Below are 19724 nucleotides of genomic sequence, written 5' to 3' on the forward strand. Positions count from 1 at the left end.
ACAGAGCGAGAGCTGTCACAGCAGGAAGGAAATCAGTGCCAGCTCCCTCTACTTCACCTATCACTTTAATCCAATCACGCTTACTTTATTTAAGTAGAGAATGTTGTGTCTCTCTCCCCAGATGTAGTTATTCCAGAGAGCCCAGAGGCCTATATAAAACTGACTGAGAACACATTGAAATCGTCCTCTGGTATGAAACAGCATGAGTTAGGAGAGCATGCCATCATCTCCAACTAAAGTTTATTTATTTAATTATTTTACAGATCTTTACTACCACACTTGGAGGGAATGCTTTATGCTAAACATTTTTTTTGTTTTTAATAATTTAACAATAATGCAATGCGACTAAATGCTGCTTTCAGTCATTGCATGTCTTCTGTTTTATGTTTTTTTTCATTCGTCATTCATATAATTTATAATCAAGTGTGTAACCAATTTTAATCTTGCTGTCCATGATGTTGACTTGCGATTAAGTTGCATTTCAGACTAATGCATGCAATTTCACTGTCCTTTTACACCCATCCACATGTCAATGAAAACTAGCATTGAAAATGTTGTGCTTCCTTTTGTACTAAACTTGCTTGTGGCTTTTGTTCAGGTGAGCCAGGTCATCTAGAGACCAGTCTGAGACAACTGGACCAGGCTCTGGATGCAGGACGCTATCACCTCCAGCAGAGAGAGGCCAACACCAACCACTCCAGCCCCGACAGCGAGTCCACGTACATGGGATATGTGAGTGCTCCACGTATTTATCCACATCCGCTATACACATTGTGGTGTAGTAGTTCTTGAAATTCCTATAATTTTTGTCTAGAATTTAAAAAAGGTGTTTTTTTCTTAAAAGTGTAGAAAATGCAACAAATTATACTTAACTCTCATGATCTCCTCAGATGCGTCTGATGGGGGAGTGTCGTGGCAGCATAGATGCAGTGAAGAAGGCAGAGGGTGAGTTGACTGAAGACGAGGACGAAATGCCAGGACTCGTCAACTCCACTTGCACAGACACACAGAGCGCAGGTCAGTTGCACACAAACGTTCACACTGGACAGTTCTCTGATGGTGTAGCAGACTACTAAATGAACTATTTAATAATACCTGTAGGTGTGATTGAGCGCTGGGAGTTGATCCAGGCTCAGTCCCTCAGCGAGAAACACAAACACAAGCAGAACCTGCAGCAGTGGCAGCAGCTTATATCAGACCTGCAGACCATGAGGGACTGGTTGGGTCAGTCGGAGGTCGAACTCGGCGAGTTGCGAGGTCTCAAACTCAGCACAGACATACACACCATCCAGCAGAGAATCAAGATGCTCAAGGTTTGTACAGTTTGTATTGAGTGTTTATTGCTGCATGAAAACTTTACAAGTTGGGCAGAATGTATATGTATGTAAAAGATATTTTGTTCTTCGCCCACACCTTAACCCCCCCCCCTACACAACATGCCTGAGTTTTTTATCAAACATTTTATGCTTGCAAGGTCTTAGTGACATATTGCCTATCATATTAATATCAATCAATCTGGAGGTACGTTACGTATATCCACTGTGTCCTAACCCCTGCAGTTTATATTATCTAGTAGCACCACAAACTCTGGTCTGTACGACGGAGTATTAGGGCCAAACTAAGACAAAAAACATTGGAAATTACGAGAATAAAGTCATAATATAATGAGAATAAAGTCGTAAAATTACGAGAATAAAGTCGTAATGTTGCGAGAATAAAGTCGTAATAGAATAAAGTCGTAATATTATGAGAATAAAGTCGTAAAATTACGAGAATAAAGTCGTAATGTTGCGAGAATAAAGTCGTAATAGAATAAAGTCGTAATATTATGAGAATAAAGTCGTAATATTACGAGAATAAAGTCGTAAAATTACGAGAATAAAGTCGTAACATTACGAGAATAAAGTCGTAATGTTGCGAGAATTAAGTCGTAATATATGAGAATATAATTTATGAAAACTCTAACAGGAAGAGCTTCTTCTCCCTGTGTTAAAATGAGGAATATTGAGCATCTTGTGAAGTTATATTTATATATTTATAATATATTACGACTTTATTCTCGTAATATTATGACTTTATTCTCGTAATTTTACGACTTTATTATCATAATATTATGACTTTATTCTCTTAATTTTACGACTTTATTCTCGTAATATTATGACTTTATTCTCGTAATTTTACGACTTTATTCTCGTAATTTTACGACTTTATTATCGTAATATTATGACTTTATTCTCGTAATTTTGCGACTTTATTCTCGTAATATTATGACTTTATTCTCGTAATATTATGACTTTATTCTCGTAATTTTACGACTTTATTATCGTAATATTATGACTTTATTCTCGTAATTTTACGACTTTATTCTCGTAATATTACGACTTTATTCTCGTAATTTTACGACTTTATTCTCATTACATTATGACTTTATTCTCGTAATTTCCTTTTTTTGTTTTTTTGTTTGGCCCTAATACTCCGTCGTAGGTCTGGCTCATGTATCAGCACCACTATAAATAATTTCTTTCCCCATGTGCATATACGCTGCCACAAATAATTTAATTTCTCTTCCCATCAGGAGCTGCAAAAGGGCATGGATGCTCACAAGTCAGAGGTCCTGTCCATCAACCTGAGCAGTGCAGACTTCCTCCAATCAGATCCCGACTCTGAGGAAGCGTGGGAGCTGCGGGACCAGCTGAAAGAGATGAACTCCCGCTGGGATCGGCTCGGCGGCTCACTGGAGGACTGGAGGGAGGAGCTGCAGAGGGCGCTGATGCAGTGTCAGGTATTTAAAACACAGACTGCAGCGGCAGGAGAATGGTTTGTTTACTTTGGGTTTCTAATTGGAGGCCGCTGCACAAAAAAAGAAAAAAATGAAAGCGATTAAATGTATTTGCCCTTGGGAGAGTACAAGGTGCACCTTTGCTGTTTCATCATTATGTAAACAACACTTTTTGAAGAAATTCTCAGTAAAGAAAATTTTAAATGTCACATAATAACGTCTTGTATTCTTTGCACATTTTTTCCCATCGTAACAAAATTTAAAACACTTGACCAAAAGAAGAGAGAAGGAAAAAAAATATTTTTAAACCCATAATATGTATTTGGTTTTGTTTATCAGGAGTTTCATGAAATGAGTCACGGTCTGCTGCTGTGGCTGGAGAACATCGACCGCAGGAGGAACAAGGTGGTGCCTATCCCTCTCAAAGCTGATAGTGAAACATTACGAGCTCATCACAAAACACTGGCGGTATGTTTTTGTTAATGTTGTCTTAGAACTTATATATATAAATACTTTACCTCTGGATCAAACAGAATCAAATAAAGCTGTCACCACAGTTTTAAAACCTCTTCTCTAAAAATATAATACCATAATAAGGCATAAATGAAAGCAAAAGTCAGAATTAAAAAGAAAAACCGTTCAAATCATATCACCTTATAACTTCTAATAACATTACAAACTTTTAAATAATTGAAAAATAAGATAAAAATAAACAGAGATAAAACTGGATGAATACACGAGAACCCAGACACTCAGTCAGACTTCTCTGTCTGCTTCATCATCCCACAGCAAATCAAGCTGGAGCTGCTGGACTCTCAGCAGAAAGTATCGTCCCTCCAGGAGCTGTCGACTCAGCTGCTGGTCAACACTAAACCTCAGACTCTGTTGCTGCAGTCACAAACGCCGAAACAGATCCAGCCTCAGGGCAGTGAGTGTCTGGAAGCTCAGGAGAAGGTTCATGTGATCTGGAACAGGCTGAGACTCCTGCTGAGGGAGGTTGGCTCAGACCTGGAAGAGCTGGAGAAGAGACTGGAGTCCATGGAGGCACGACAGGTCAGACTGACTCACTACAGGATGTGCAACTTCATGCTGCAGCATTAGTTTCCTTTTTGTATAGTTATTAAAGTAAAAATGTGTCTTGTCTATTTTCAGGACTTCCTTCCAGTAGAAACTGTCCAATCAGAAATCTGTGGATCCGCCAGTGCTGGGTCGCAGGCGACCGTCCAAAGTCACAAACGACTGGTAATTATCTCATAAAGTACCATGAAGAACAAAAGCCAAATGACCTCACGCTCCCAATGATTCATTGTGTTACCAAAATAAACATTTCATAGATATTCCCGTCCCTTTATTTTAATAAGACATATTTCTCTCTTTGCAATTGCTCTGCCAACATGTACATAAAAACTATTGATTTCACACATCCGCCCGTTTTTATGAGATGTTTGTGCTGCCTTAAAAATTACAAGATAATCTGGCTTTTCATTTAAATGTAGAAATGTAACTTGTTTTGAAATGCACGCATGGAAAATAAATTAATTACCTAGTTGCATTGTAAATTCTAGTCAAATATTGACTTTGAGCTTGTTTAAGCAGAATCTTAGGAGTTAGTCCTGAGAAGCCAGATTTCTTGGTTCAGAAAACTCAATCACCGTCATTCATTATGCTGCTGCTCTTTGGTTATTGATGATTCCTTCTCGAGCGATGATATGGCTCTTTTTATGTTGTTATTTTTCTCTCATCTGAGGCTTTGTCTTTATTTGCCCTTGACTGAAACATTTTTTTTCTTTCTTTTACCCCTCCCTGCTCATTACGTGACAGCCCCGAGACAAAAGTAGTCAGGCCCACCCGGGACACCCTGAGAGCTGCCCGCGCCACAGGTACCTCTCTCCTGGACTCTAGAAACACTGGACGATGGTGGAACCAAAGCTACGCCTGCTTAGAGACTTGATTTATTTATTTTTTTTTACGTTTAAAATTAATTTTCAGTCAGTTCAGCAATGTGTGATTTACTGTCAGAGATTAGGGGTTATCTTATCATTTTGATTCATAGTTTCTTTCATTAAAAGCTTCAAGGCTGAAGCCAGTGTTCCATGATCTTCCTTTACTCTAGAGACCATGTTGCCAGCTCTTAAATGAGTGGGGAATCGCCTACATCAGGCCAATCCTTTCTCCTTTAAATGTTTTATTTCACTGCTTCTCTCTGCCCTGCTGCTTTTCAAACACCATCTTGAAATGTTGCCCCGTCATACTGTTTGCTCTTCTTTTTTGAAGCTGACTTGATAGTACCCTCTCTACCCACTAGATGGCATTAACTCAGCCTCAGTGACCGCTGTCAGCTCCAGGCTTTAGCTTTGTTTTCTTTCTCACGTTTCCTTCCTGTTTCTTTCTCTTCATAGTTTCACAGCAGGATATGATGCTTTAATTCCTGCCGAGTTTCCTGCTCCCTCGACTCCAAGTGTCTCCTCCGTTTCCTTTCCAGATCTCACCTACATCTGACATTTCTGACTCACCATTTCTGAATTTCATCCTGATAAAGACTTGGCTTAAGCTAGTACTGAGTGTTTTACCAAAAAGATAACAACTTTGTTTCAACCTGATAGATGTATAAGAAGCAGAAACTACTGACGTATGCTCACTACATGAAGCCAAGCAGGAGGTGATGTCTGACCTTAAAACAGGATGCAGACATGCCTCCTTACAGCTGCAGAATTGTAGGAAGGAGGAAGAATTAATGGAATTGGCTGCAGAGCGAGTGCATGAAGGGATGTTTGACCCCCTTCAGCCTCAGTGAGGACGAGTTGCAGTAAGAACATGATGTTCCTCCCCTTGAAACTTGGCTCTGACTGTGAAACTCTCTGGAGAGGCTTTTGGCATTTCTCCTTTTTCTGTTTGGAACGATACGTGGCATTGAACTCCCACATAGTCGGCTCCAGAGCCAAAGTCCCCTCCCCTCCAGCGAGTCACAGCCCACTATCTCTGAATGTTTGTGGTTAAATCTCTGATGTACGTGTTAGTGGCTGGTGTCTGTCTGCAGGTCTTCTTGTGCATCATTATGACTTCTTTGACCTCTCCAACTGGGTCTATGTGCAGCATTTCTGTATGTTTGCTTTAAACATGTTCTTTTTGGTAACTTCTATTCAGTTACCTAAAATCCCAGAATGAATATTTCAGATTTCTTGTCAACAACCCCACATAAGGATTTTGGAGAGGCAAAAGAAGATAAAGTTGATTTATTTTTTTTGTGAAACAAGTGAACATGTGTTGTGATGTATGGTCTGATCATTTGGAGTACTAGTAAGAGTCCTTAATCCACTTTCTTTTTATCCATAATTTTGGAGCATTTTTGACCAAATATTACATTCACAGTCTCAGTTGCAGCAAGAAAAACAACATTATTATGTCATGTTTCATAGTATGGTGGTGATTTGTAAATACTTGTGAAGTCAGGCCTGCTCTCTGCTGTGTTTCACTTTTGTCTGTCTTCCTGCAGCCGGAGCGGATCACCAGGCGCCGCTGGCTGCGTTTCCTCCCGTTTTGACCTTCCGGATGGCGTCTCCTCGTCAACGTCCTCCTCCTCCTCCTCCTCCTCCAAGGACCGGTCTTTCCTGCTTCGGGTCTTCAGGGCTGCACTCCCTGTCCAGTTGCTCCTGCTGCTCCTTATCGGCCTGGCCTGCTTGGTGCCCATGACGGAGGAGGACTACAGCTGCCACCACGCCAACAACTTTGCCCGCTCCTTCCATCCAATGTTGCGCTACACCAACGGACCTCCGCCCATATGAGGAGCAGCAAACTTGTCTCTACCTACTGCTTTGCCAAGGACTCCACTGACTCTTGTGAATGTTTCCTCTTCACCCTGTGCCCTAGAGCAGCAAACTCTCCCCCTGCTGGGGAATAACTTGCATTATGAAGTACTTCAAAGGTGATATGCAAACCTGTCCCACTAACGTTGCACACCTGATCTCCTGTAATCACCTCAACCCTTTAAAAAAACACTCCTGAACAAGTGGACTTCCATCTGGAGATCCCTCTTCCTCAGTCCAAATATTTCATGTTGTTTTAACTTAAATGTCTATTTTATTTTTTAAGATTTCGTTTGAACCTGTCAAACCGTTGAAAAACAAAGCACTATTTATATACTGTATGTTGGGAGCCAAAGTCAGCTGTGCTTTTTTTTTTTTAGTGCTGCTACTATTTATTTAGTGTTCAATCTGCTAATAGCTTGTTAGCAACGATTAAGCTAAAGCACCACCTTAAAAGTTGGATATTGTACATGTAAAATGTAGAGTAGACTTTGAGTTTGAGTAGCTATCATTCAGTCTGAGGTGGGAAAATGACACATCTGAAGATCTGCTCTGAGGAAATGACTGAAAGAGCACAAAATAAATTAAAAAAAACACCTAAAGGGTGAGGTGTAACCAAGTTTTTTTTTTTCCTTCCCTAAAAGAAGTTGCCTGACTTTGGAAATGAAGTCTTCACATGTTTAAGCTTAAAAACTGAACCTCTAGCACTGTCAAAGGTACTGCACTGAATCCCTCATGTCCAGACGTCTTTCCCCAAAGCCAAGGCTTGTATTTCAGTTTTATAATCAGTATTTAACTTAATGACAAAATTATAAACAAAAGATTTGCCCTTGTGACTTAAAAAAAATAAATCTGCTTTGTATATTATGTGAATGCCTTTTAATACAGGACGTTTTTGTTTTTTTTATGTTTCTGTTTGAGCATGCGCTTGAAGATACCCTGCTTTTAAGGAAGCCAAACAATCACTGCTAGTGTTTTGGTAGACGGCTGCAACATGAGAGTGCGCTTTGTAATAACTGCGACAATTATTCTGCGCTGATGAAACGTCAGCATCGTTGAAACAGAATCTGTAAAAAATGAAATTATGAAAAGGGTTATTTATGTATGTACAGTTTGCTAATTCATGAAGATTACTCTCTTTGCAAATAAAACATGAAGTATTTATTTTTGTGTACTCCTGGTCTTGATTTGGGTCTTGAGCTGGGCATTTCTGACTTTTTAAAGTTGAGATGAAAAGATTTCCTTTAGTCAAAAAAAGAAAAAGAAAAGCTAAATAATGTTGAGCCACAGCCTCCCAGTTGTGAGTGAAGGCAACTACGTGTGGTGTGACTGCTAAAAAAAATAAAAAATAAAATAATTAAGGAAATTTCCAAGAATCTGAGCACATCTTGCACTGTTTTTGTAAACATACTGAGAAGAGAAAGCAACAGAAGGAGCCTGGTTGTCAGCGTCCAGCTTGAACTTGCTTCTAGGGTGAGCAACCGCTGCTGACCTACAGGAACCAGAACCCCTGAGGAAAATGTACTTGTGTACACAAATTTGTCTATTTGCTTTTGGATTATTCCAAAATGTGTTAAACGGTTTCCAAAAGACGACTGAGTCAAACAAAAAAAAACAGGTTTCCTTCATTGTTTAATGAAAACATTGTCGGAGCTAACCTGGCAAATCTTTTTAGTTTGTTTGTTTTATTCATGATTTAAAAACCTGACATTTGCACCTTGTAACATGGGGCTACACTTTCCTTTTCCTTTATTCCCCTGCCATTTAATTTATTCCTTTTATCTGCTGTTTCAAATGGACTGATCGGTTTTTATCCCACTCAGGGTTTTACTCAACCTTTCAGGCAAAATTGTTAAAATTTCGAGGTCGAGATTTCTAAGTCCATGTTTTCCATTAAAGAGAAGGAAACCATCACTGGTTTGATGTGGTTCTTCAGCGTGACATGTTCCAGATGTTGAGCAGTATGAGTCACTTCACAAGGATTGTAATGCCAACCAAAATTGTCCACACAAACAATGAAAAGAAGGCAGAGGTTGAAATACATCCTGGAATTTTGCTTTAATTTTTTATAAATGGTAATAAGTTTAGTCTTTATCTGAAGTTTCAGTGATTGATTATTTTATTTGATTAATTCATATTTAAGTCCATGTTTGTGAAAATGACCGACTGCACCACCGGAGCTACTATAAATGTGAGGTGTAATACTTAAACTTAACTGTATTAGCTTTGAGGATTTCTGTTTTATATTTTGTGGATCAAATTTATCGTGTTTGAGTTTCACTTTCAATCTTGTAGATTTTAGTTTTTTAATCACTTATGCAGTCACAGTAATACAGGAACTAAGAAAGAAAACATCTGATAACACCCCTATCTTCTGTCTTTAGCCAAATCCACTTCAGAGATAAAAACAATTGCATACGAGTTGTGCAATTTGGGTTCATGGACGACCAAATTCTGCCAAAGTCGACGTGCAGTCACTAAATTAGTGGACGACAAGTAACAAGTAGTGGTTTTGATGAAGCTTAAACACTGAACTTGAACATCAAGACAAATCTATGCAACAAATCAAGTCATGCTCCCAATCTCTCGGTAATAAACAAACACATACATGGACACACTTAAAAACACACAATTAGCAAACAAAATCAGAGAAAGAAATGCTGAAAACAAGCAAAGATATCTTTGAATAACAAAGTAACCCAGCAATTGATCTTGGCTTTCTGTATCATGTCCTCAGCATTCTTATATTAACATCTCGCTTTTTTCTTTTATGCAACAATTCAAACTTCATCAAATCTCAGGCACAACTCATTTCAGGATGTTATTAATTTTCCTTCTAATAATTCTAAAATTGCCTGTGTAAGCAAAAGTACACAATACCTGATGTTTAGTCTTTAATGACCATTTAGTCTTTTATGCAAAGGTGAAAATAATGCCCATTAGCCCCTTTAATCCGAGAGGAAGTGCACTTTGGTTACAACAAATACACAGAAAAAGTAGCTGCTCGTCATGCTAACGGGATGCAACATTGTGATCTAACAAGCGTTATATGGAAGAAAGAAAAAGGTGGTTCTGAAAAAGCTCCTACAGACCAATTTAGAATTGCAGATATTATGAAAGTCAGCAAAACAATAATGAACTGCATTTTAAGATCAGCTTAAATTAATTCAGTGCAGTTCAAAAGGAGAAATTTGCTATATTAGATATAAAATCCCTTTATCTTATTTATAAATAATTCTTCAATGAAATTAAATCAAATATAACCTTCAACTTCAATTCCCAAACGTATCCCTTTGTCCACAAACTTCCCGTGTGACCTTCACGTGCTGCATGTGGTTGGTTTCATAGGGTGTGCCTGGAGTCAGATCTGGAGCCTCCGTGGTGCCGGACACTTGGAGCTGCGGCAGCTCCGTCCGGACCCTCGGTGCCGCCTCCAGGCCCGGGCCCGGACCCCCGAAGCTGCAGGCAGAGGGAGGGTCTCCCTCGGCCTGCGACAAGGACTGAGGTGATTTAACGGGGCGGTGGAGGCGGTGGGCATCGAGCATCTCCAGCAGCAGGTCGTACAGAGGAACTTTGTTCTTGCACTTCATGCTGTAGAGGTGCTCCATGCCTTTGTTGCTGCAGGGGTTGGAAACGAGAGAAAATCAGGCAACTTCAGTGAAAGAATCACTTCAAACTTCAAAGATTACTTTTTTGAGGATGTTCAGATTTATCCATCAGACTGTTTTTATGTTTAATCTAATGTTTCTTAAAACTACTAAATTCCTACCAGCTTCTTTTTACTTTTGTGTTAATAATAGTGTAAATAATCACGCACACTGCATATGTGATTATTTACTGGGAAAAAAATCCTAATTCAGAAAAGTCATTTAGAGTTTAAACACAACTACTGTTACACAATTAACATCTTCTTCCAGTCTTCTTTACCTGTAATAAAATGTTGTACATCCTCCATTATAAATATAAAAATTTGAAATGATAGTCCATGATACCACCATGATGCATGTGCATCCTGGTGCAATCCCCAGACTAAACAGAACAAATACTTCTAGTGTTAAAAACACAATCATACTTTCAATGTAACACAATAAATTTAAAATGTAACTCATCAACAGATGTCAATATTACAAAGATACAGATGCATTTTGATGATTTTTGTCTTAAACTTATTTGTTTGTGGGCTATGGCTGAGGTACATCAGGGTGTAACTAAACAAAAACGCTTTTCAGTCAGATAAATTCATTTTTTATTTTGGGTGTTAGCTGATAATGTGAAACATGTATAACAGTACCAAACCTTTTGTTTCAAGACCTCTAGCCTCTAATGAATTGCTTTATTGGGGTTTATGAGACAGTTTTCAGTGAAAACCATCCGATTTAAATGACTGATGTCTGAAGGTTTTTTGTGTGTTGATGATCTGTAACTATGTAGTCTAACCTTCTTTGTTTTTTGTTTATAGTCTTCGTCTTGTTGTGTTTTTGTTTTTGATTTTTTGTAATGACTGTTTTACTTCCTAAATTGAGGGGAGGTCCGCTGCATAAGCCTGTTGGCTTTTTGACCTCTCCTGTCACATTTGTTTTACTATTTTGATTGCAAGTGTTACTTTTATTGTGTGCAAACTAATTAAAAAAAAAAAAAAAAAAAAAAAAAAAAAAAAAAGTGAGACAAAGCATCTACCTGACTCGTGATAATATAAAGGACGAAAACCCACCAAATTCCAGTTTTAAGAAGAAATTCAAATGTTTCCACACTTTCTTGTTTTCCCTCGCTCCGTCAAGCAAATCCCTTCGGATATTTTGCTTGTTCAGAGCAACATGTTTGACTCTAATGACTACTTAGTGCCTTTTCTAATGTGGTTTTACCTCATGTGCCTGATGTGAGAGAGCAGCAGGAGCAGCTGGGCCTGCCGTCTCGCCTGCTGCTGAGCCGAATATCCTGATCGGCTGATATGATGTATGAGCGCGTCGGTGATGGTGTCAAGCATGCTCTGAACTGCCACGCTGTCATGAAGGGGCTCCATTGTGCCAGTGCAGAAAGAAAAGGCACCTTAAACAAAGGAAACACATCAGTTCACTGCATATTGGGAAATTTCTCAAGCAAAGACAGTAATACACCTCTTACAAACATGTTTGGACAAAATTTATGAACTGCAATGATGAAACCTAATTTGGTAAAGACTAATGTTAAACTAAATGCCAAACATATCTGACTTTAATTGGATTGTATGAGAAGTGACTCACACATGAACGTAGAGCGCTTCATTTGGGATGCGATATTGTAACCACGCAGTAATCAAAAGTTCATCCTGCTCCAGAAGCTGAGATGCTCTTGTCATCACACTGGTATGTCAGGCCTCTCAGTTTCGCGTATACCGGTAGTTTCAATCTCCAGCACAAACACAGCCCCCAGTGCTGTCTCATGTTGTCATGGCAACGACTATTGGGCATATTGACAGTACAGGCCTTCTTCAGAACACTCTGTTCATCTAATGTGACTGAGCTGCACTCAGAGATGCACCTCTGTATAGTTTGGCACTATCTAATATTTACTCTTGGGAGCAGAGAAGGAAACCTGTGACAAAAGTCTGTGTGCAAACAAAGGTGTCAAACTTTGGAACTTGTGTTTTTGTTCGATTGTACATAAAGAATCATGAATCTTCATTGGCGAAATGTCCCGGAATCCTTTTAACAGCGTTTTCAGGCATCATCTTATCCTTTGTTTCTTTAAAGATGTTTGCCAAGCAGGTGACAAACACGGTAAACAGCCACATTCAACATGTTTCCATACCAGAGTTGAGTAAGATGATAGCTTTAAGGCAGACAAATTCCTCAGGTTTGAGATTCAGCATGCGGAAGCGGGATGCAGTGGCCAGCAACATGTCGAAGATCTCCGTCATGCCCTCAACACAGTCTCCCTCACTCCTGGATGGTGGAGTTAAAACAAAAACAACACACAATTCAAAGGTTAAGTCAATAAAAAGCAAGAGTGACTGCAGATAGGACAAAAACATAACTCAAGTTCAGGTCTGCAATGCACCGCTATGAGAAAAGGAATCTGACTTCATCTGCAGCCATTAAAAAACATCCGGATAAACGACTAATGGACTAAACCACTGGAACGCTCCATTTGTCAGGCCAGTTGAAAAGTGAGAGTGAGAGGGATAACATCAACTGGTTGCTGTGCAAGATATACTTGAACAGCAGAGAGGCGAGGGAATGTGTCAACCCTGACCAGCAGCATTTTAGTCATTATGTCCAATTGGTGAGGACGCTCACTTGGAGACCAGGTTTTTGAGATAATATTCTCTAACACACTTGAATGAGATGGGACCATCACAGGGTAAAAGCTCTGTCGTTCTTCCCCATCCGTGTCTTCCCCATCCCACTCACTGGCTCGTCCTGTCTCTGCCTTTCAGTGTGAGGTAGAGACCATGGTTTAATCAACATGTTTACTCTGAACACTGGGGGAAATGGAAGGAACAACCTGTGCCTGCAAAGTTTAAAAAAAAAAAAAAATGTTTCTCTGTATCTTTCTTTTCTGCTCATCTTTGTCTGTCATTTATCTCTCTCTTCTTTACCTCCTTCCCTATCATCACTCCCTCCGCTGTTTGTCTTTTTTCCATCATTCTTTGCACTTAGAGTATGATTAAATCTCAGCCCTGGTTTCCAGCTTGGCACTGTAATGGTGAGGGGATATTTGAGTATAGAGAGAGCCTGCTCTCCTCTCCATGGGGAACAGGTAATTAGTCTTTCACTTCTGTGACAGATGTATTGAGATGACACAATAGCTGGAAAGGTGTGAAACAGAAAATCTACAATGCTGATGCATCACTCTGAGATACACGAAGAATGATAAATGTGGACAAAAGAGCAGGGCCAGACAGATGAGGGGGAAAAAACACACAGATGTTTGTCAATATGGAAGTAAAGTAAGGTTTCCTCTCTACCTGTCCAGTATGAGATCCTGTGCAAATATGAGCTTGCCGGGGCAGTGGATGGACCTCCAAATAAGGCCGATCATAAGCACCTCCAGCCATGAGCTCTCCAGCAGCAGAACCTGATCATGGAGGGACAGCTGCAGAAAACCTGAAAAAACACACATGCACCCAAGGTTGGCCTTTCTGTGATGTAGAGAAAGTTATTTTCACCCGTTAAGAATTAATTTAGAATAACCTGAGGTCAGATTCAACCACGGCATCTTGTAAAATAACAATGGTTTCTATGGAACGTCTTCCAATTATCCTTCAATCATTGGACGATCCGCTCTACCACCTGAGCCACTGCCGTCCCTCAAATTATGTAAAAAATCAAACGCTATTGTAGATTTGGTAATAGCTACTTTAATGAAACCACTTGAAATCTCTCTGCCTTCATCGGGAGCCTTATCGCTGCTTCTCAGCTGCCTCAGCTGATATGTCATTACGGCCAATTTCACTCCCATTGTCCCCTTCAGTGCCATTTGGGGACCCCTTGCAATAAAAACTGTGTGTCTTTGGGCTTTTAGTGACGCAAAAGGTCGTAATGCCTCAAAATAAGGATTTATTCGTACCTGTCAAATGTATGTCTGTGTGTTTGTGTTTGGCAGTAACAAGGCTTATACCGCATTTAAGCTTGATGGGGTACCAACAGATTGACCAAACAATCCTCTTAAAGGTGATGTCTGTGCTGTGGTTACCATCACCTTAATGGCTCTTCTGTGCTTGTACATGTGCCCATGTGTGTGTTTTCTCTCTAAAGGTCGCACACCTTCTTTCTGTTGCCTAAAAGGTCAAAATACAACAACAGCCAGCCAAGAACCTCTCTGACACCATACAACTGTAAATCTTTACATTTGTGCTAAAACTTGAGAGACACTGATTTCATGCTTCTGTAAACGTCTCCTAATTAACACGGGACATGTAACTGAGGTCAGGAAGGACAGGCAGATCTGGCCATATCTTTTTGCTTGCTGATAAATTATCCCCGAGGAAACTCTGAAGCTGCATACTTGATAAATATTTACAAAGCCATGTTTTGACTTTCATTTAACTACAGCCACTGGACATCAAACTACAGGCTATACAGTCATCACTCTGACTTGAGGATTTGAAGACGACTGGGAAACTGTGAGAAAAAGTCTGCTAGGGCAGTTCACTGAGCTCCAAGATGATCCTATTGACAAGTACTTTCTTAATTCGAACCTGGGAGCTTCTTGGCCCAGGCGATCATGTGAACCAACTCTTTGTCGGCCATGCTGGTGAGGAGAGTCATCATGGTGACCTCTGTGTAGGGCCTGCTCAGCTTCTGGCGGGAGCAGAGTATCGGGGGCTCAGCGCCCTGGAGCAAGAGCAGCACCTGGAGACACAGACACAAATTATAATAGGTGACGTCTGTTTTAGATATTCATCATCACTAAATGAATCAGAACCTGCTCAGGAGGCATGCTAGTTACTGAAGATCTTCCTCCTCCTCCTCCTCCTCCTCCGCCAGTGCTGCTGCGTTTCTTTCCCTCGTGATGCAAAACTGTTTTGTACTCTTGGCCTTTTGAAACTTTGTCGCCGATTCCAGTCCGTCGCTTGTCACGCCTCAAAATGCGGCCACGATCTTTTCGCACACCTTAAGGACAGAGCAAGTTTAATGCTACTACTACTGTCTACTACTGTCATTTATTATACAAATATTACGCAGGTGCAGAAGAAACAAACAGACTCGAGCACATCAATCATTGGACAGTACATCTCATTTTTTATTACATCTAAGTCTAGTGTGCAGATTTATACGCTTGGTGAAGTTATTCAAGAGGTATGAAAACAAAAATGTGGGTGTGTAATAATTAGTGGCTGTCCTCCTTTTAAGGAAATGTCTTCAAGGTCATGCTAAATTTGGAGCTTATCTGCAGCCACCGGCACTGATATTTTTGCCAATATTCTCTTCAACAAGCCAACTCTGATCAATGGAAATGTTTTTTTTTATTTGGTAGGAAGGGGATAACTGATATAAAGGTAAATTATGAAAGAGAAAAACAAATAAGAGAATGCAATTTAATTCAAAAATAAAAACAGATTCTTAAATAATAATAACAACCAAAATCAGAGCAAAAAAAAAGAAGAATTTGTTCAAAATTACATTTTAAAAATACCCTCTCGTCTCACCTCCTTTCATCATGCCCACTTCATAACATTTCCTAAGACGGCAAGCTTGACAGCTCTTCCTCCGATTTCTGTCAATAGTACACTGATTTGTTGCTGGGCACATATAGTCATTGTGACCTGAAAGGGAAGAAAATCTATTACTAGCCGTCGTTAAAACCAATGTTCAGTCCAGATTTAGGTTTTTACATAGCCAGGAACACTCTATTCACTATTTTAATGATTTTGAGATGGAGAAAATCAAATACATGGGAACTTGGTTTATGCATTGCCATGGCGATCATTGTTTTTTTATAATACAGCATAGCATCATATCATGAACATGACACAGCCACCAACCAGATGAGGCTTTTCTGTGTCACCGAAAAAATTAGACTGGGTAAAATAGTGGCGAATTTAAACCAATAAATTGTGCTCGACTTAAAAGATCTGGTAGCTTTACAATGTGCTAATATATAACAATATCTTACCGTTACTAGGGAAGTGACAAAAATCAAACTGTAGTTTGTCTAGTTTGGGGGTTTTTTTCCCCTTCGCAGGTAACATGCAATTTATCATTGTATAGTGAAACCTCTAAACTACTAACATAGTAATTCAAAATTCAACTTTTTAATTTTCTCTGTCGGGGCTGTTCTTTACATTACCAGATAATTCAAACAGCACAACATCCTTTGCAAAAGGCATTTTTGTGAGGCACAGTGCACAATGTTGTTTATTATGTAGTGACCTTTTTATGAAGTTAATTGGGTGCGCTCTCTTTCATGTGATGATTTTCCATGGCAGGGACAATATTTTTATTCTACCTGCCATGGAAAATGATCACACTTTAAATCATCCATTGTTGGAATGAAATTCATAGCAGACTGCCCTCCTACCTTGGATGCTCCTCTTGAAGAAGGCCTTGCAGCCCTCGCAGGACCACACCCCATAGTGGTACCCAGAGGCGTAGTCACTGCAGACAGCGCAGAAACGTGTGTCTTTGGCCATCTCAAACCCCCCAGCTCCTGATCCACCTGCCAGCTCCCTCACACCGCATGCCTCATCACGGGCGTCACCCTGGTCCTCTCTGGAGGCGGGCTGTAGGTTGGATCTGCAACACGCCATGAATTTCAAACTGATGATTTAAAACAGAACCAGATGTCATTTGCATAAAATAGCAGGAAAACAATTTTGTCCAACTAATAAGATCTCTCTTTTGAAAATGATAAAAACCAACAAGTTAATTATGGACCAGAGTAAACGTCAATATACTGACATTAAAATGACAGCAGCAGACTGCATGAGCGCATGTTTTCCACCTGAGTCAGAAAATAATCTGTATGTTGTTCTTACGTATTGTTCCTCTCTCAAGGCCCTTGACAAAGTCTTTAATCTCTGGAATTAAAAACCAGGACAAAGCTTGATCCTTTATATAGAGATAATGTTAATGTTTTGTATAAAGTAGAAGATTAAAAAGCTATGTGATTGCATAAGTATGCTTTGTTTATAATAGTATTTTGAGGACTCAACTAAAATGCCATTGCCATAACGAATAAGTTGCATATATATGGCGTCTAATTATTCAGCAATAACCTACGTCACTTTGGTAAACACATGAGTGAATAAAATCAGTAAATATGTACAAATGAACAAAACTTTTCCTTTTTATTTTCTCTCTTAATGGACTCTACAGCTAAAATCTACACTGAAAGTGTGCCAGGGCAAGCTGCAGCACCCTAAATTAAAAAGACAAACTTTGCAGTTTTGATTAAACGATTTCATCAGTGACAAAATCACCTCATTTTTACACAAAAACAAACGCTGGAGGAGCCACTGCCCATACATGACATATAATTTAATGAATGAACAGGGGTTAAAATGACACCACCCTCTTTGATGGCTTACACATAAATAAACGTACCTGTAGACGGGTGTTGAGGTGGTTTCCAGATAGTGGTGACTAGGTGCGAGCATGAATGGGCTGAGCCTGGGGCTGGAGGGCACAAACACCAGAGGACTGGTCGGTCCACTGCCCAGAGACTGAAGACTGCCATCAGAGGGGGGTCCGTGGGTGTCCAGAGGAGCAGAGAAGTAGTCAGTGGTGGACTGGCTGTAAAGAGGAGTTGGGGCAGGGGTGGGAGCAGCATAGTCGAACGTCCCTTCCAGGAAGTCCACAGCAGCTACCCCACCAGAACCCCGGCTTTCTTCAGGGTACATGAGGGGATCACGGGGTGAGGACGAGAGTCGTGGCAGGGAAAGGGTCTCCAGCTCTGAGGAGGCTGGGTAAATCCTGGATCTGAGTACTGGTCTGAACAGCTGCCTGCTCTGCACCGGGCTCTGCCTGAGCAACATCACAGCAAAACAGCAGTGATAAGCAACATAATTTAGACTTGCTCTGCCATTTACTGGGAGAGGGAGAGGACTGCTTCTCTCCCTCTCTCTTCACCCTTTCCTTTCTCTCTGAGTCTTGTCTTTCCAATAATGCCTGTCAGACAATTTGGAGGGATCTCCAAGTCCTTTCACCCTGTCTGCCTTGAGATTCAGCTCACTGGGTTCCAAAAGAACAACAAAAAAAAAAAAAGATTTGTCCCAACCTCCCTGAGCCTTTTCTAAGTATAGTATTTCCCTCTTTTCCTCAAAACCATTTATACTGATGTGTAGGAGTGAGGAAAAGCTGGTGGGAGAGAGGAAAAGAAGGAATGTCAGAATTACTGATTCCCAAATAACTTCCCTGTATCATCTCCCCCTACACAACTATTCCCACTTCACCTTTGTCTTACATTTAAGAAAGAAGATCATGGATGCAGCTACATTCCAAATAGAAAGGTAACATAAAATGGAAGCGAAACTCTGAACAATAATCCTTAATGTAGTTAAAAGTGAGCACACCATGAGTATCGTGTTTGACCTGTTGAAGGAAAACTAGTGAATATACCTGAGACCGTACACAATTAAATTGAAGAAATATGATACCAGCAGAAAATAGTTTTAAACCACAGAGATCAAGAGAAAAAAATGTTTTAAATCCACCATGAGACACTACTCACCTTTTACAGATGAATCATCCTCGTAGATGGTGCGCAACGCGGACTGCTCGATTCCTCTCTGCTTGCCTCACAGGCATCTCGCTGCACTCATTGGATTCAACGGGAAGAGTGGAAAGGTTTAAAAAAGGATAAACAAATTAAAGACGCAGCCGGATCAATAACCATGGTGTGTTTAAGTGCCAGGTCACCATAACACAGCAAACAAAGCAGGAGGTCAAATCTCATTTTAACAGCCAGAAATTACACAATCAATGAGATGGGTAGTTATTTATATATATATTTGAGATAAAGGAAAGAAAAACCAAATTCTCATTTTGAAGTAATTCAAAAAGATTGACAGAAACAAAAAAATTACTTTCTGGTTATATGTTGGAAAGTAAAGGTATCACAATCAAGCAAAAGAAACCGTTCATTCAAAGCAAAGAGAAAAATGTATTCTGCAAATTAAAATTTGAAGGAATACAAACTTTTATCTGGATTATCTGGACAACTTTAAAATATTAACAGTAAAATAAAATAATTTAAATATTAATTCAATTATCCTAGTTTCTACAATTCTACATTAAGAGCAATAATTTAATTTCTAAAAATTATCGCACGCCCTCATCACCGCAGAAGAAACAAAAGGCAAAGCCTTCGTCTTCTCCTTTTCATGCATCTTTCTTGAGAACACAGTCCTATTTTCAGGACATGTCAGGTCAAGTGGAAAACAAGTAGCGCTGATGATATATATCTTTTTGTATTTTCCCTGGAATAAAACGAGGAGGCAGCAACATGAAGGAAACGGCAAAATGAAGAGTGAGAAATGAAACAGTAAATCACCTAAATGGATCAAGATAGCATGCCTCTTACAGTAATTGACCTCATTTTTATGACAGACCACATTAACAAAGCGTGGCAGAGGTGTCAATTATGTAGCTCATTTTTCCTAGCTCATCCAGAATTGTAATGCACATGTTGCAGCATTTCCAGCTGTTTTGTTGACTGTT

At 39.8% G+C, this 19724-nt stretch overlaps 2 protein-coding genes across 2 annotated transcripts in view; one reads left to right on the top strand and one right to left on the bottom strand.

Annotated features, from left to right (window-relative positions):
* Nucleotides 1-7737, top strand: part of syne1a (spectrin repeat containing, nuclear envelope 1a) — a 135460-nt gene extending 127723 nt beyond the window's left edge. The window contains exons 138-147 of the mRNA XM_061707319.1: nt 122-190; nt 599-732; nt 891-1017; nt 1102-1313; nt 2576-2782; nt 3119-3247; nt 3569-3832; nt 3932-4021; nt 4601-4659; nt 6273-7737. Coding sequence (XP_061563303.1) covers nt 122-190; nt 599-732; nt 891-1017; nt 1102-1313; nt 2576-2782; nt 3119-3247; nt 3569-3832; nt 3932-4021; nt 4601-4659; nt 6273-6561 — 1580 coding nt within the window. The 3' untranslated portion in view covers nt 6562-7737. The remainder of the gene's footprint in view (nt 1-121; nt 191-598; nt 733-890; nt 1018-1101; nt 1314-2575; nt 2783-3118; nt 3248-3568; nt 3833-3931; nt 4022-4600; nt 4660-6272) is intronic.
* A 973-nt stretch (nt 7738-8710) lies between these two features.
* On the bottom strand, nt 8711-18784 carry esr1 (estrogen receptor 1). Its single transcript, XM_061707318.1, has 10 exons — nt 18736-18784; nt 17610-18362; nt 16585-16799; nt 15713-15829; nt 14989-15176; nt 14762-14915; nt 13529-13667; nt 12370-12503; nt 11445-11628; nt 8711-10200 (listed from the first exon to the last, which is right to left on the bottom strand). Exons 2-10 carry the CDS (start codon nt 18038-18040, stop codon nt 9855-9857), a joined length of 1908 nt encoding a protein of 635 aa, XP_061563302.1. The 5' UTR covers nt 18041-18362; nt 18736-18784; the 3' UTR covers nt 8711-9854.
* Nucleotides 18785-19724: the final 940 nt, after the last annotated feature.

This window comes from Cololabis saira, chromosome 18 (assembly GCF_033807715.1).
Source record: "Cololabis saira isolate AMF1-May2022 chromosome 18, fColSai1.1, whole genome shotgun sequence".
NCBI lineage: Eukaryota > Metazoa > Chordata > Actinopteri > Beloniformes > Belonidae > Cololabis > Cololabis saira.

Coding starts and splice junctions, on each gene's coding strand:
- esr1 (XM_061707318.1), bottom strand. CDS start 18,040: ATGTTGCTCAGGCAGAGCCCGGTGCAGAGCAGGCAGCTGTTCAGACCA. Junction 13,668..14,761: donor CTGGGCCAAGAAGCTCCCAG/GTTCGAATTAAG, acceptor GTGTTTTTTCAG/GTTTTCTGCAGCTGTCCCTC. Junction 11,629..12,369: donor TATCATCTTACTCAACTCTG/GTATGGAAACAT, acceptor CCTTTGTTTAAG/GTGCCTTTTCTTTCTGCACT.